The sequence below is a fragment of the Paroedura picta genome, chromosome 16 (genome assembly GCF_049243985.1).
Source record: "Paroedura picta isolate Pp20150507F chromosome 16, Ppicta_v3.0, whole genome shotgun sequence".
In the NCBI taxonomy this organism is placed as follows: domain Eukaryota; kingdom Metazoa; phylum Chordata; class Lepidosauria; order Squamata; family Gekkonidae; genus Paroedura; species Paroedura picta.
Window position 1 is genome coordinate 5,538,095 of NC_135384.1, and position 14,840 is coordinate 5,552,934.

General features: G+C 54.4%; 1 protein-coding gene across 1 annotated transcript; it reads right to left on the reverse strand.

Annotated features, from left to right (window-relative positions):
- Positions 1 to 282: 282 nt before the first annotated feature.
- ARMC5 (armadillo repeat containing 5) lies at positions 283 to 9,918 on the reverse strand. Its single transcript, XM_077314531.1, has 6 exons — positions 9,524 to 9,918; positions 6,459 to 6,566; positions 5,195 to 6,035; positions 3,389 to 4,572; positions 2,654 to 2,786; positions 283 to 1,934 (listed from the first exon to the last, which is right to left on the reverse strand). Exons 1-6 carry the CDS (start codon positions 9,840 to 9,842, stop codon positions 1,142 to 1,144), a joined length of 3,378 nt encoding a protein of 1,125 aa, XP_077170646.1. The 5' UTR covers positions 9,843 to 9,918; the 3' UTR covers positions 283 to 1,141.
- Between the last annotated feature and the right edge of the window lie 4,922 nt (positions 9,919 to 14,840).

A 14,840-nucleotide genomic window follows, 5' to 3' on the forward strand; every position in this document is an offset into this window, starting at 1 on the left:
TGGCTCCAGATCCTGCCTGCCAAGCATTTGGCTGGAGACGCCAGCCCTGGCCCCGCGTACCTCTCCCGTGTTTGTGTCTCCGTGCACCGCAGTCAGCGTGGCTCTTCTCCACGCAGAGGCGACATCTCGGATAAGCAGACGGCGTCTGACCAAAGCGCTGCCTCCAAAAATGTGTCCCAGCTGTCCGTCTTACTTTGGGACAAGCATTTTGCTTTCCCCCATTGGTCAAGAGAAGCCGTCTTGTCTTTCGCGTGCTAGCTCAGAAAATAAGGCGAGATCACACGGGCCTTCAGAGCGTCTCTCAATCTATATTTCACTATGTACAATTCCTCAGAGGCGACCGAGTTCTACCTGCGCAGAGGAGCCACGACCCCCCCCAGCAGCCTCCCAACGCACCAAGCGTCTACCCCCCACCAACTTTTTTTCCCATGGGCCCCAGAGGGAGTCTAAGGGACACATTTTGCAGGACCCTCTCTCCATTTCACTCTTCTCCTTACGTCTTCATGCCCTTCTCCATAGGATGCCACCCTCTCACACAACGGAGGAAAGTTTACGGAGCCACCTCCTGGGACTGGGGGTCCCCACTTGGGGCCAGTGCAACCAGGAGTCTGTCCCCCCGAGCTCCCCTACAAGAAAGGGACCCGCCACCCCCTTCCCACTGCTGCCATAAGCAGAGCCACATGGAGACTTAACCACGTGCTCTTCCTCCGTTACAGGATGGGAGGATCTCTGCAGATGAAGGGGGAGGGTCGACCGGGATTTCAAGCCGGGCAGCTTTCTCCTTGCCCTTCACTTTAAACCTCCCTCTGCCACCTGTTCCGTTGGGTTATGTGACCACCACCCTGCTGCAACTCACTTCCCTCTTCTCTCCCGCCCTGCACACGCAGCTGCTCCTGCCTTCCACCTGACATGCACAACTTGCATTGCCGAGGGGGTGCTCAGTGCCCCTTTCCCCCTCCCCAGGGATGCCCAGGTTGAACCCACGGGACCGGGCTACCGATCAAGACCCCCCTTCTCTGCCGATCATCCCCTTTATCCTTAGCATTCCTGCTGTAACTGCACCGGCGTGTCCCACTACAACACGGATACCGAGGCGGGGCACGGGAGATTGGGAGAGGGAGGAGACGAGGGCCCAGGCCTTTCAGCCGAGCTGTCCCTCCGAACCACAGCCCCACGGGGATTCCAGGACCGCCCTCAACAGCTCCTCAACCAACCCGCTGGGATTTCCGGTGGATCGGAGCAGTTCCGCCAGCGCAGCTGCCTGCTGGGTGGTCTCCGGCGATTCCTGGAATGCGTAGGAGGCGCACCGTTGGAGCACGCGGGGCCGGTTCTGCCGTTCGGCCAAGCGGTACACCTCACCAATGGTCCCTGGGCGCAAGAAGCTCCCGCACACGGCCTCGTCCACCAAAGCCTGGAGCTCGGGGAGGAGATACTGTTCCGCAGCCGTCAAAATGTCTTCCGCCAGAGCGAGGGAGAACGGCACGCCCAGCACTGGGCAAGGCTCCCCCCGGCAGCCGTGAAGGAAGTGCATAAGGACAAGGAAGGGCTCCAGCGACAGGCCGTGGAGCGTCACGGTGCTGCGGGACGACTCGGCAAACCCTCCGCCCAGCATGGCCCGGAAGACCTCGGAGGCTTCAGTTACTGCCTTGCGTGAGGCGGGCACCGTGGTGCCTCCGTCCAGCTGGAAGTGCAGGTCAGCCCCACCTCCGTCCACCAGGTGGCGATAGGAACACGGCGGTGGGCGGTCCAGGCGAGGCCGCTTTAAGGCGGGAGAAGAGACCCCGGCGGAAGGCGGGACTTGAGAGGCCAGGAGGAGGGAGAGCGAATCGGCGGTGTAGAAGAGGAAGTGGGGGTCAGGGCCTCGCACCAGGGCAGCCAGCAGGAAGCGCAGGCCAGAGTGGTCCACGAGAAGCTTCCGGCAAAGGGAATCCTTCCTGCAGCAGAAGCAAAGAAGGAACGTCACGCTCTTGACCTTCGGGTCGCTTTGACCTTTTCCTTCCCATCCTGGAGAAATTTCGCCCCAGAAATTCGAGCTGCCCACAAGCACCATTCTCCTCAAATTCCTCCCCCCATTGATGCCTTACATCCCCCCCATGAATTCCTCCAGGCCCATCATTGGCCATTTTGGGTGGGAGGGAGGGAGGGTTGACATGATCCTATTTATCACCTGATAAACGTTTAACAAATTTTAAAAATATACAAAAAATGAATTAACTCTGACCTTTTCAGGAAACCCTGGATGAGAAAGACCGCTCTAGACTAATGGGTCACTCTCAACTATTCAGCAAGTGCAGAAGAAAAGCTGGCAGGGTGGGTTTGCTTCCTCTCCCCATATCCAGTGTGTGGGATGAGCCAAAACCGGGGGTAGTCAAACTGCGGCCCTCCAGATGTCCATGGACTACAATTCCCAGGAGCCCCTGCCAGCATTCGCTGGCAGGGGCTCCTGGGAATTGTAGTCCATGGACATCTGGAGGGCTGCAATTTGACTACCCCTGAGCTAAACCATCTGCTCGCCCTTCCCCAGCGCAGAGCACATCTCTGGCTTGAGTCCTGGGTGAGGGTGCAGCTGCCGCCGCCACAGGCCCTGCCTACAGTTCCCGCTTGGGCTCCCCCTGCTGGTCCTGGGAGGAGAAGAGCCATCAATTGGACTCACCTGCAGATGAGGGGGAGGGCGAGAGCGCAGGCCACCTGGTCCGCCTCGGAGCCCGACAGCAGCAGGTGGTTGAGGACTCCCACGCCAAAGGGGGACTCGGCTTGCACACGCAGGTTCATCAGCAGCGTCTCACCTGGCAAAGGCAGGGAGGAAGGGCAGGAAGTCAAACGGCCGCAATGGCCACTCAGCACGCATGCACACACGTGCACACGTACATGCACACACCCAGAACTTTCTGTTCAAAGGAGCTGGAGGCCCCAGGATGCATCTCATGGATGCTCCAGATCTGCCAGAAGAAGTCTGCCCTGTGACCCACCCAGGAAAGGAAAGGCTCCCTCGGATCTGGACGCACCCTTGCCCAGCTGAAATCAGTGACACCCATCTGAGCATCCCCGAACAAGATGAGCTCCGCTGCCGCAAGCATCTTGTGGCCGCCAACTGCAGGCAATGCAAATGCATCAGAGGTAGCGCGCCTGAGTGCCCAAAAGCCTCGACTGTGAGGGCCTTCCTTGCCTTGAAGGGGTGACCAAGAGATTTGGCCGCCTTGAACACAAGCGAGAATCCCCCTATCTTGGACTGGGGAGGGGAACAGCTTTGGGCTTGTGATTTAGTTTGGTTTTAGCTTGTTTTCAGCTATTCTTGTTAAGCCACACGGAGCGAGAAAGGCAGGCAGGATATAAACATTGAAAAAGAGGACGAGAGAGAGAGACAGAGCGAGTGAGGAAGAACACTCACCGAGCTCCTTGAATCGGCCAGCATCGTGGTGCTCCACCTCGGGGTTCCCCGGGCCCTCCTCTCCCTGTTCTGTGGTGGCGGCAGCAGCGGCAGCTTGCTCTGGCGACACGCCCAGCACCAGCCAGGCCCGGATGAGCGAGGCCCCGAAGGAGCGGACAAAGGCCTCCAGGCAGGCCGGGTTGCAGGTGAGGCGGTGCAGCAGACGCAGGCAGCGGGACGAAGGGGCGGGGCTCCCTGTGACGTACCGGAGCAGCCCTCGCAACGCCGTCGGCGTCACCAAGCTGCGGCTGGGATCCTCGGCTTGCGAAAAACGCGAGAGCAGCAGCAGAGCCGGGGCCTCCGGGGCGTGCAGCTCCCTGTCGCCGCCGTGTGGAGAGGAAGAGAGAGGCAGCGCCAAGGAGAGCAGCGGGGATGGGGCTTCCCCGACGGGGCGGGAGGCCTGAGGGGGCGTGGCCTGCTCGGAGGCCAAACGAAACCGGGTGCGTCGCTTCCAGCAGAAGGTAGGCGGCCTGGATTCCTCGGGGGAACCCGGGAAGATCGGAAGGGGCAGCTTTTTGGGCCCCGGACATGCCTCGCTGGCAGTTGGGGATTTGGCAGGAAAGCCAGGCGACGGCTGGTTTGGGTCACCCTTGCGCAGAGGGGAGAGAACTGCACGTGGGCTCTGGGCCTCCGGCTCGTTCTCAGCTGTGACGCATGCAATCGGAGCTGACTGCGCTGCTTCCTCGCTGGCTTTTTCAGCGTTTGTTGGCGACGCCGTAATCCGACACTCCTGCTGCTTCTCGGCCCCGACCGCTTTGTGCTCCTCAGCTGCCGGCCAATCCCCCGTCTCTCGGAAGGGTGACGGTGCTGAATGGAGGCCCCCTCTTTCTTCTGGGACGGGCAAAGTGGCCACAGGGAGGGTCTCTTCCAGATGTGCTCCATCTGCCTCTGCTTCCGTGGAAGAGCTTGGCTGCTCTACAAGCATCAAATCCAGCAACGGGCAGTTCAAGAAGTCCGGGGATTCCGACCTGGACTGGGTGCTGACCCCTGGTGTGCCGTGGCAGGGCCCCGGGGGTTCATCTTGCAGCTCCTGGTTGGGGCTGATGCATCTTTGGGCGTCCAGTTCAGAAAGGGTGGTGTCCGGGGACCACTGGGGGGACAGGTCTCCGGGACTGGCAATGTAGCCTTCGGAAAGCAGCCAGGACCTGCAGGAGATTGGGGGAGGTAGGGAGCGAGAAGACAAGGGAATAAGGGAAACCATAGAGCGGGTAGGGGACAGAGGAACCTAGGCTGAAAGCTTGCTCACGCTGCCCTCTGTTGGCCAGAATTCAGAAGTGCATCAGGAAAGTCGCCACCTGGGGATTGCAAGCATCGGCTGCCACTCACGCACAGTCCTTTTTGGCATGAAGCCTTAAAGCCGGTGGTTGCAGTGAATACAGGGCTTCTCCCTGTGGCTGCCTCAGGACCCACTGCGTGTGCCGGAAGGCTCAGGGGGCACCGGGAAAGGACTGTACGGCCAACCTGGATAGGAGATAGCATTCCCACCTGCCTCCTACCCTTATTCCAACCTCCCCCTCTTAATTTCCTTTGCTGTTGTCTCCTCTCCCCTGCCTGGCACAAATCCCCACTGACCTGAACACTAAAATAGGCAATGCAGGAGATCCTTTGCAATCCAGGAATGGATTTTGATGCTCAGGGCAAAAAATAAATTAAAAGGCATTTCCTCGGTGCACAAAGAGTCCAGGGCTCAACCCCTTCTGCGACCCGGTCAGCAAACCCTGAACAAAACTGCCCTCCCCTCTCCCCGCAGCAAAAGTGAGTGCTCACCTAAGACTCTGGAAACTGGAGGACTCGGCTCCCGACGCAGCCTGCTCCCCACGGCGCCCCTCTGTGGGGAAGTCAAACGAGGCGGCGTCTCTCTCGTCCTCCGGCTCCTCGGCCTCTCCGTCGGCCTCCTCTTGCTCCCGGCCTCCCCACTGGCCCTGGGCGGCCAGCCTTCCCACCAGCAAAGGCACCAGCCCTCTGGCCTGCAGGATCTCCAGGGCCTCTTCGTCGTACAGGAAAGCCACAAACGCCACCACCACGCGGGCGTGGAAGGAGCTGTGGCTCCGGTCCCGCAACAGGGCGAGCAGCAGCTCCAGGCCGCCAGCTTCGCGGATCCGGCTCCTGTTGACCGCCTCCCGGCACAGCAGGCAGAGGGCTCTCACCAGCGAGTGCATGGAAGGCCCAGGAGCTCCGGAGCCCCGACGCCTTTGGATCTCCGTCACCATCACTTCCACCCCGCCGGCGTTGCCCACGGCCGGCCGCAGCATCCCCTGCACGCAGAGGTTGGCCAGGGCCCACAGGGCCGACTCCCGTACCGCCGGCTTCTCGTGGCTCGTCAGCGTCACCAGGGGCGCCACCCCGCCCCCTAGGCTCAGCTGCTCAGCGCAGTCGCGGCTGCAGCCCTTGGTCAGCTCCAGGAGGGCCCGCACGGCCGCGGCCACCAGGGCGGCGTCATCGGGGGAGGATGTCAGGCGCTCGGCAATGGGGCGCACCGCCCCCTGCTGGGCCAGTGCGAGGCGGTGGGCGGGGCTGTCGGCCAGGTACCGCAGTGCTCGGATCACGCTCTGCAAACACTCGCTGTCCTGGGAGGTGGTGAGGATCTGGATCAGCGGGGGCACCGCTCCTGCAGGGAGGCATGGGAGGGGGGAATGAAGAGAGGCCAAAGGAGAACCAGTCAGGGATCCCATTTACAGGCTCTCCTCTCCCTCGTTCCATAGACTGTTCAGAAGCTTCTCAGCCCACCTGCCACATCTCCCTCTCCCTTCTTCCCAAACTGGGCCTCCTTAACACTTGAAAGCTAGATCATTTTCCAGCATGATGCATCCCACCCGCCGCAAAACTAAGCCCCCTTTTGCTTGGGGCCGCTTCACAGGTTACAAAAGCGAGCACACCACAAATCCCAGCCATTTACACAGGCCCTGCCTTCACAGAGTAAGGTCCCACTGCCAGAGCACTTCGTACAGACAGAGAGGACCCCAAACCCCTCGGAGCCCTGCCCCGGGATCCTGCCGCCACTCCCAGTCCAGAATCCCACCCCTCGGTCAACCTGCTTCGTGGATGGCCTGGCAGTTCTCCGTGTCCATAGCCAAGTTGCCGAGGGCCCGAGCGGTCCGATTCTGGATGCTTTCCACGGCGAGAGACTTCAGGACGGTAACTGCAAGGATGAAAGGGAGGGGAAGGGAAGAGAGAATCCTGTTATAAAACCCAAGAGAACTTCTTCTCAGACCTCCCTGCGGACGGCAACATTCTGCGCCCGTGATTTGAGCTGGCGAGAAGGACGGGAAATAGATTTAAAGCTCTAGAATTTTGATCCTTTAAAGCAGTGGTTCTCAACCTGGGGGTTGGGACTCCTTTGAGGGGGTCATGGCAGGGCAAGCAGCTTGGCCAGGGGGTGCCATCCACACAGCAGCCTTGCGGGGTAGATCGAGAGAGAGCGTTCGTCTGGGGCAGTGGAAAAGAGCGAGATCGGCATGGTGGGACAAGAGGCAGAGCTGAACTGAGAAACCCCCGAGAAAAAAACAATTTATATACAATCGTGATCAATGGATCTTCACGCCATTGGTCAGTTTCAGTTTAATTTCTGTGAAAGAACACGGCTGGGGAACTGTATTAAAGGGTCGCAGCATTAGGAAGGTTGAGAACCACTGCTTTAAAGTCTTAATTTTTCTGTTCACTTTCACAATATCTTTTAAGCTCGCTTTTCGTCATACCTATAAACCCAGAAGGCAGCTTTCCCCATTCAGCCTGGCCTGTCTTATACCGACTTTAAACGTTCTGAGCCAAGCAGCAAGCCCAGTCTGGCATTCTGAGTGTGCTACGGAGACCATTCCAGAAGGCAGCCGCTTTGTTCTCCAGGAGAACAGTTAGGTTTGAAAATCTAAACAAGTTAGGAGCAACTTCGAGCCCAACAAGGTTTCAAGAAGAGATCTCCGACTCTCAGTAGCTGGCCTCTAAGATGCTACTGGAGTCATATCTACCTGGCATTTCCAGCAAGCGGCCTATACCATCGCTCTGGAGTCATATCAGCAATCGGGGGGGGGGGGAGTATTGTTTTACAGTTATTTTATACGTTGTTAGCTGGTGCGAGCCGACCGGTCAGGTGCGGCAGTCTAGAAATATAAGTAAGCAAGCACAACAGTATCTAATACACGATTGCCCTACAGAAAAGCAGTTGAGCTCTCACGGATTATTTCAAAATGACTTATATGATTTAGCCGCTTCATGGAAACAAAGGCAATGGCTCAGTGGGACGGCACATGCTTCACATGCGGAAGGTGCCCGGTTCAGTCCTGGGCGTGTGCCGTTAAAAATATCTGAGAGCAGATGCCATGCGGACTGCTAGAAGTAAACAAACCCCGGGGAGCCCTTGTCTAAAGGCGGCTTTGCACATGGGCTGCGATGGACAGCTCAAAAGCCTGAAGGAGGACCACCTGTGTGTCCTGCAGAGAAAATGCCAGTTTACAATCCCTTGCATACCCTGATGACAGCCCGCCCCCTCCATTCTAGCCTCCAGGAGGGGCCAAGAGGAAAAAAGAGCTCAAAAGGAAACGGATAAGAGGCGACAGACTTCCAAGGTGTTCAGGCTGCCTTCGAAGCAGCCACCTAGCCTACCGGCAGCAGACCAATGACTGAATTTGAAAGGATGAGGCGACGGCACCCTCCCAGGCAGGCAGGCAGCACTGCAACTGCAAAGCGAAGGGCAAGCCTGGACAAGCTCTCCGGCTTCACCCCGTCCAAGAGGAGGCCGACATTTGGAAGCGCCCTCCCCTAAGATGGACACAAGTCCCAGCGGCACTGCTCAGAATGTCGCAAGCAATGGTTGGGGGTCTGGATTCTAGAACAGCCCCGCTAGGCTTAAATGGGCCCTCGCCCGTGAATCCTCCAGGACCGCCTGGGGGTGAGACGCTGTCCATGCAGGGCAAAGTCTGACATTTCCATCTAGTCACTCTTCAGGGCCTTTCGTCAAGGTTGCATCATCTCACCTGAGCAGGCAAGAGAGCAGGCAAGAGACGCCTCCTGCCCTCTGCAAGGCACCCAAAAAGAAAAAGGTCTCAGATCAGAAAGAAGTAGTTTTGGGCTGAACCCAGCACCCAGCAGCAATCCTCCCGGGCCCAAACAACACAGACCCCAGATTGTATTCCCACACCAGAGAAGCAGAACAGCTACATCCAGGGAGGGGGACAGGGGGAATGCTAGCCTGCAAATAGGGAGGTCCCAAGTCTGGATCCCTCAAATTCACAGGGGTCTATTCTGGACCCCTCAAATTCAGAGGGTGACCAAGGCTGGACCCCTCAAAGTCAGGGGTGCTGATTATGGATCCTTCAAATTCAGGGGGGGCTCCAAGTCTGGACCTGTCAAATTCAGGGGATAGTCAATTTTGGATGCCCGAAATTCAGGGGGCCACCTCAAATTCATCAGGGGGCTGATTCTGAGCCACTCAATTCAGGGGTCCCCAAATCTGAATCCCTCAAATCCAGGTGGGGGCTCATTATGACCCTTCAATTTCAGGAGTCACCCAAGTCCAAACCCCTCAATTTCAGGGGGCTGATTCAATTTCAGGGGTTCCCCATGTATGAACCTCTCAAATCCAGGGGGGCTAATTATGGACTCCTCAATTTCGGGGGTCCCCAAGTCGGCACCCCTCAAATCTGGGGGACTGATTCTGGACCCCTCAATTTCAGGGGTCCCCAGGTCTGGAGCCCTCAAATCCAGAGGGGGCTGATTCTGGACCCCTCAATTTCAGGGGTCCCCAGGTCTGCACCCTTCAAATCCAGGGGGGCTGATTCTGGACCCCTCAAAATCAGGGGTCTCCAGGTCTGAACCCCTCAAATCCAGGAAGGGCTGATTCTGGACCCCTCAATTTCAGGGGTCGCCCAGGTCCGAACCCCTCAAATCCGGGAGGGGCTGATTCTGGACCCCTCAATTTCAGGGGTCGCCCAGGTCTGAACCCCTCAAATCCGGGGGCGGCTGATTCTGGACCCCTCAATTTCAGGGGTCCCCCAAGTCTGCTCCCCTCAAATCAGGGGGGCTGATTCTGGACGCCTCAATTTCAGGGGTCGCCCAGGTCCGAACCCCTCCAGCCCAGCCCCCCTCCCCGTCCCCCCCACTCACCGAGGGGCGGGATGCCGCCGAGCTCGCGGACTTGGGTGCGGCTCCCGCCCTCGGTGCAGCAGTTGCCCAGGATGCTGAGGGCGAGGTCGAGGGTGCGGCGCGGGCGGGGGGCGCTGGCCAGGACCCCCAGCAGAGGCTTGAGCCCCCCGCGGCTCCTGAAGCGCGCGATGCCCCCGGCCTCCTTGACGTGCTGGGTCCGCAGCGCCAGCAGGGCCCTGCCCAGGCCGGGCTCCGTGCCCTTCTGCAGCTGGGCCAGGCAGTAGCCCAGAGACCCGCCGGGGCCGCCGCCCCCGCCCCCCGCAGCAGGAGCAGCCGCCATCTTGGGAGAAGCCCCTCGCGGGCAGGGGGACGGCCGGGGCGTCAAAGCGGCCCCGCCCCGGGGCACGCTGGGAATTGTAGTCCCCCCGCCGGGATGGTACGAAGGAAAGGACTACGCGTCCCGGCACGCCCCGCAAGCGGCGACCGGCGGCGAGGGAGGAAGCGGAGGGGCATGACGGTAGTTGTAGTCCCATTGTCCTCGTCGCTTTTACCTGTAGGCGGGTCAGAGACTACGACTCCCAGGGATCCACGCGGCACCAGGGACCATGGAGAATAGCCCTCTGGGAACTGTCGTTTATTTTGAATAATATAACGAATTGGATTGATGGGATTTTTATACCGCCCTCCCAAGGAGGTCAGGGCAGTTTACATCATAGTAAAATGATGCAGATTCAAATCAATCAAAATATTCCACAATAAAGGTAGATTCAAGTGGGTAGCCATGTTGGTCTGAAGTGGCACGACAAAAATAAGAGTCCATAATAAAGGCTAACCCTATTAAATAGTTAAAATCACTGTTGTTTATCGACTATACCGTTGGCCTGTAAGGGGAGGGTCTCTGGGAGGGACTCTCAGCATTCCACAATTAAGGATACGCCCTGTGAAGGCTTCTCACTAATCAAACGTTCAGATCACCTAACAAAATTAATCCAGAGGCAACTTTAAGACCACCAAAATTTTATGCTCGGCAAAAGCTTTCATGTGCACGCACACTTCTTCAGATCCAATGAAATGGAAGTGACCAGCCCATACATAGAGATGAGCAGTAAATTACAGCATAATGAAGACGTTTGACCGATTCAAGGACTAAACTGAAATAACAAGCTTAGTTGATACCGTTACCATTTGCCTGGATTCAATTCAAGGGGGAAACATAGTGAAGGAAATGCATACGTCAAAATCGGAGATTGGTAGGCAGATGTGGATTGCTGAGAGCAATTAACAGAGACCCTGGCATTACACTGGGTGGACTTGCTGAAGCTCCACCCACTCCCCTCCTCTGGCTCCATCCCTCAACTATCTAGGAATTTCTCAACCTAGAGCTGGCAATGCTACAGCTGCAACCCACTTGTGGGTCCCAACCCACACGTTGGGTAACACTGAACCAGGCAGTCCCCTGGAGATCTGGTCTCTGCTGGTCTCCTTTACCTGTTTTATAAGGGAGAACAAACAGAGAGTTAATGGCAGTATAAAGACCTTCAGGACGAAACACATTCAGCTGAGTGCAGGTATATTGAGAAAGGAAGGGAGGTTGTCCCCAGGGGAGAACAAACACAACAAGACACCCATTTTCCAGAAAGATACCTCTCCGTCAAGTTTATCAAACGGACAATCTCAAGAAGTATTGACCAAACATAAAACATGGGACCGAGCCCAGAGGTCCTGTTTTCCAATCTTTATCCTCCGTGGCCTGGTTTGTATAAGTGTAGAGAATGTAGCAGTGGAAGAGCTGGATCTTGCCCGCCAGGGATACACGTTCCCCTCATTGGCCCATTGGATGCAGTGTTTGCAAAAGAGCTGTGTCCACACAGGACTATCGTGAGCGTACCTGAAATCCCGGAAGTGACAGTTTGACAGAGGCCTAAGCGCATTAGATATTATGTGTGTCATCCACAGGCAAATATGACTCTCCCACACACAAACACAAAGGCTCAGGGCATGGGCATGCTTCTTCTCTTGTCATTCAAGCAGATTGGCAGCCGACTTTGTTTCTTCATCGGATGACGCTGAGGGCTGGTAGGAGGACGGTTGACTAAGCGGATCTCCACCTTCAAGTTACTGCACAGGATGGGAACACTTTCTCTTTCTCTCTCCTTGCCTCAGGGCTATTTGGCTGCTAAGAAAGAAAGAAAGAAAGAAGGAAAGAAGGAAAGAAAGAAAGAAAGAAAGAAAGAAAGAAAGAAAGAAAGAAAGAAAGAAAGAAAGAAAGAAAGAAAGAAAGAAAGAAAGAAAGAAAGAAAATTACAACCAGATTGAAGGAACAGGCAAAAAAACTTGGTTTCCCTATTCCCAACCAGGATTTCTTCCTGGATCCTGAGTGCCAGGAGTAGAGTTGTGAACTCTTGGAGGTGGAGCCAGGAATGGGTGGGATTTGGGGAGGGGACTATAATGCTACAGAGTCCACCCTCCAAAGCAGCCATTTTTTCCCCAATTTATATACCGCCGTTCCCCGAACGGTCTTGCGGTGGTTCACACAGCAGAAGATTAAAATACAACAACACCCCAATAAAATCCTCCCAAATTACAACAGTAAAGGCCATATTACAACAGCAAAGGTCATATCCTCTTTACCTAATCCTATCCCACCTTGTTCAGCCAGTGGCCAAGTTCTCTTCTAGTGAGAGTGGGAGCAGATCTAATAGACCTTGGGCGGATCCTTAGTTGGAATACCGGGAATATTACAGTGGTGACGAATATACTTGCTATTAAGGATGCTTTTCTATTCCAAATAAAAATTTTAAGTGGGGACCCATAAAGACATGTTGTTGACTCCTGAGATTGCCTTTCAGTTACTCTGTAATCTCTGGACTTTTCAGCTGTCTCTCCATTGGGCAGTTTGCTATTTCTCAACTAGCAACCCCGCTCTTCTTCGAGGGTGGTCTCATTCTGCTGCAATAGTCACTGACACCAGGCCACCCACTTTACTATTGGAAGCAACAAACCAGAGGCTGTATTTGAATACATTATTTGAATATGGAGTATTTTAATATATTTGCAAGAGGTTGGGCAACTGCAGGATCTTTTACCAATGTAAAATAGGTCCTTTCCCCAGATATAAACCCTTTTGAAATAAAAATGGCAATTAAACTTGGAATTTAATTTTAAAAGATTTTTGTTGAAACAAAGTAAAAAGATTCCTAACAATATACATTAAATTTAAGCTAAACACGATAATCCCGGTGAAAAATAAAGAGGTGATCAGGTACGATAGGGTTTTAAGTTTGCGACACAGAAAGCTTATAGTTACCGCCCAAGGTGAAGAGTCCAGAAAGAGCAGCCTGTCTACAAGCTGGGTTCGGGTAAAGAAGAACCAGACGTGAAAACAGACAAGCCTTTGCTCTCTTTTAATAGTAAATCTTGTACTTTGGGGTCTAGGGGCAGGACCCGGAGGTGCTGAGACATTATCTGACAGGATTAGCTGAGCAATGTCAAAGAAACAGAGGGTTTGCTAATGGGAGAACTGGACTTTGATAACTTTGATAAAGAAATCTTAATGGGCAATGGGAAAACCTCCGGAGCTGATATAAGGCTCCAGGTGGGTACTAGGTGTTGGCCACATCTGGCTTGAAGAGGTGTCCAGATGTGACAGACCCTCTGTTAATGAGATTTTGATGTGCCAGGTGCTGTCGTGTTTCTTTGTTGTGCAGATTAATTGCATCATTCCTTGGATGGCCAGGAAATCCCTTGAGTGATTCACATAAAGATGCCCTGCCACAAAGCCACAGCCACTTCCACAGACAAGGGAGCAGGTGATGCGAAAGGATTGAGACCTTGGAGAGCTACTGCCGGTCAGAGCAGACAATGCTGGCCTTGACAGACTCAGCATAAGGCAGCTGCAAATGTTCATTTGCATGGCTGACCTAGTTTCTCCGATTCGGAGAACGGAGCAATTGGCAAGGTTAGCCACAATAACCTTAAGTTTCTTCATCTCATGGGATGGGTCATAAATGGACCGGCTGATGAAATACATGAACAAAACAAACCAGTAGCTGCTATGGTGCAAGACTACACAGGAGTCATCTGCTGTGACCCAGAAATTTTCCTTCCAGCCTGAGATGAACAGTTTCACAGTGGGTGGTTTGACTGTCCCCTTTCTCCTGGCAGCCAAGCCTGCGATGCTCTTGTTCCCTCTGCCCTGGCAGTTCTGCTATACTCACCGAAAGTACCGGAGCTCTTTAAAACAAGCACAAGCCCAATTCTAGAGAGCCCGGGAGTCCGTGTTCATTTCCCACACCTCTCCCCCAGCACAAATGACAGGAGGGCTCCACCCAAGCCTGAAAACGGTGATTCATCTCCGAAGCTTCCCTTTCACGGAAGTCCTATCCTGCCCCACATTTGAACTCAGCACCTCACGCCCCTGGACTGGGTCTCCCTCGAATGCTTCCTTCCCCTTTTTTAGAGAAGTAGTGAAGAGTCATACCTGGAGCTCTCCCCGGATTGCAACAATTCCAGGGCACGGAGCACCAGAAAATCGGCTCCATACCCCACTCCTCCCCCAAATCCTGCCCTCCTTCCCCCAAATCTCCAGGTAGTTCTCAACTCAGAGCTGGTAAACTGTTCAGAGGTTCGAATCCTGTCTCGTGTCATGGAAGCTCACTGGGTGACCTTGGACCGGTCATGCTCTTTCAGCTAAAGTGACCAAACTTTAGGATCAAATGGAGTGTGTGTGTGTGTGTGTTTTAGTAATCTCGTTTTAGGGTATTTAGAGCATGTTTTATACTTTTATACTTTTAATGCCTTGGTTGGTTTAAACTTGGATCCACAGGTAAGGCACAGGTAACTTTATTGTTTGTGTTGGTTTCAGGACACTATTGCTTGAAAAAATTGTGTGGGTAGACATTGCAATTTTGGGATGTTTTTTTCTTGTAGCTGCTATTTTCCAGGTGGATACGGTTCATTCAATATTTAAAATTCATGTAGGGTGCTCGTCCTGGGGGGGGTGTCAAAATATGCTTTTGAGGTCAATTAAGCAAAATACGCAGCTAAATTGGTTATATAGACATTTTTTCCTGTAACAGTCTTGAAAAATTTTTTTTTAAGGTATGTAATATGGGAGGGGGGATATAAGTCCAGAGAAACTGTTATTTTAAAATATTTGTAATATCGGGACAAAGCGTAGCAGAATTGTTAAGGCAACAGCACCTAAAAGGATGGAAAATTATTTACTCTGCTGTCCTAAATAATTGTAAAAAAATTATTAGAGGGCTTTTTTGTCAGCATGGTATTCACAATGCTTGCTTACATTCTTGTTCTTTGACAAATGTTACAGCCCTAATGC

What these genes read in the sequence shown, in the direction of transcription:
- ARMC5 (XM_077314531.1), bottom strand. Translation starts at nt 9,842, where the DNA reads ATGGCGGCTGCTCCTGCTGCGGGGGGCGGGGGCGGCGGCCCCGGCGGG. An exon ending in CCAGGCCATCCACGAAGCAG is followed by an intron (nt 6,036 to 6,458) that starts GTTGACCGAGGG and finishes GCCTCCCTGCAG; the next exon opens with GAGCGGTGCCCCCGCTGATC. An exon ending in TGGCCGATTCAAGGAGCTCG is followed by an intron (nt 2,787 to 3,388) that starts GTGAGTGTTCTT and finishes TGCCTTTGCCAG; the next exon opens with GTGAGACGCTGCTGATGAAC.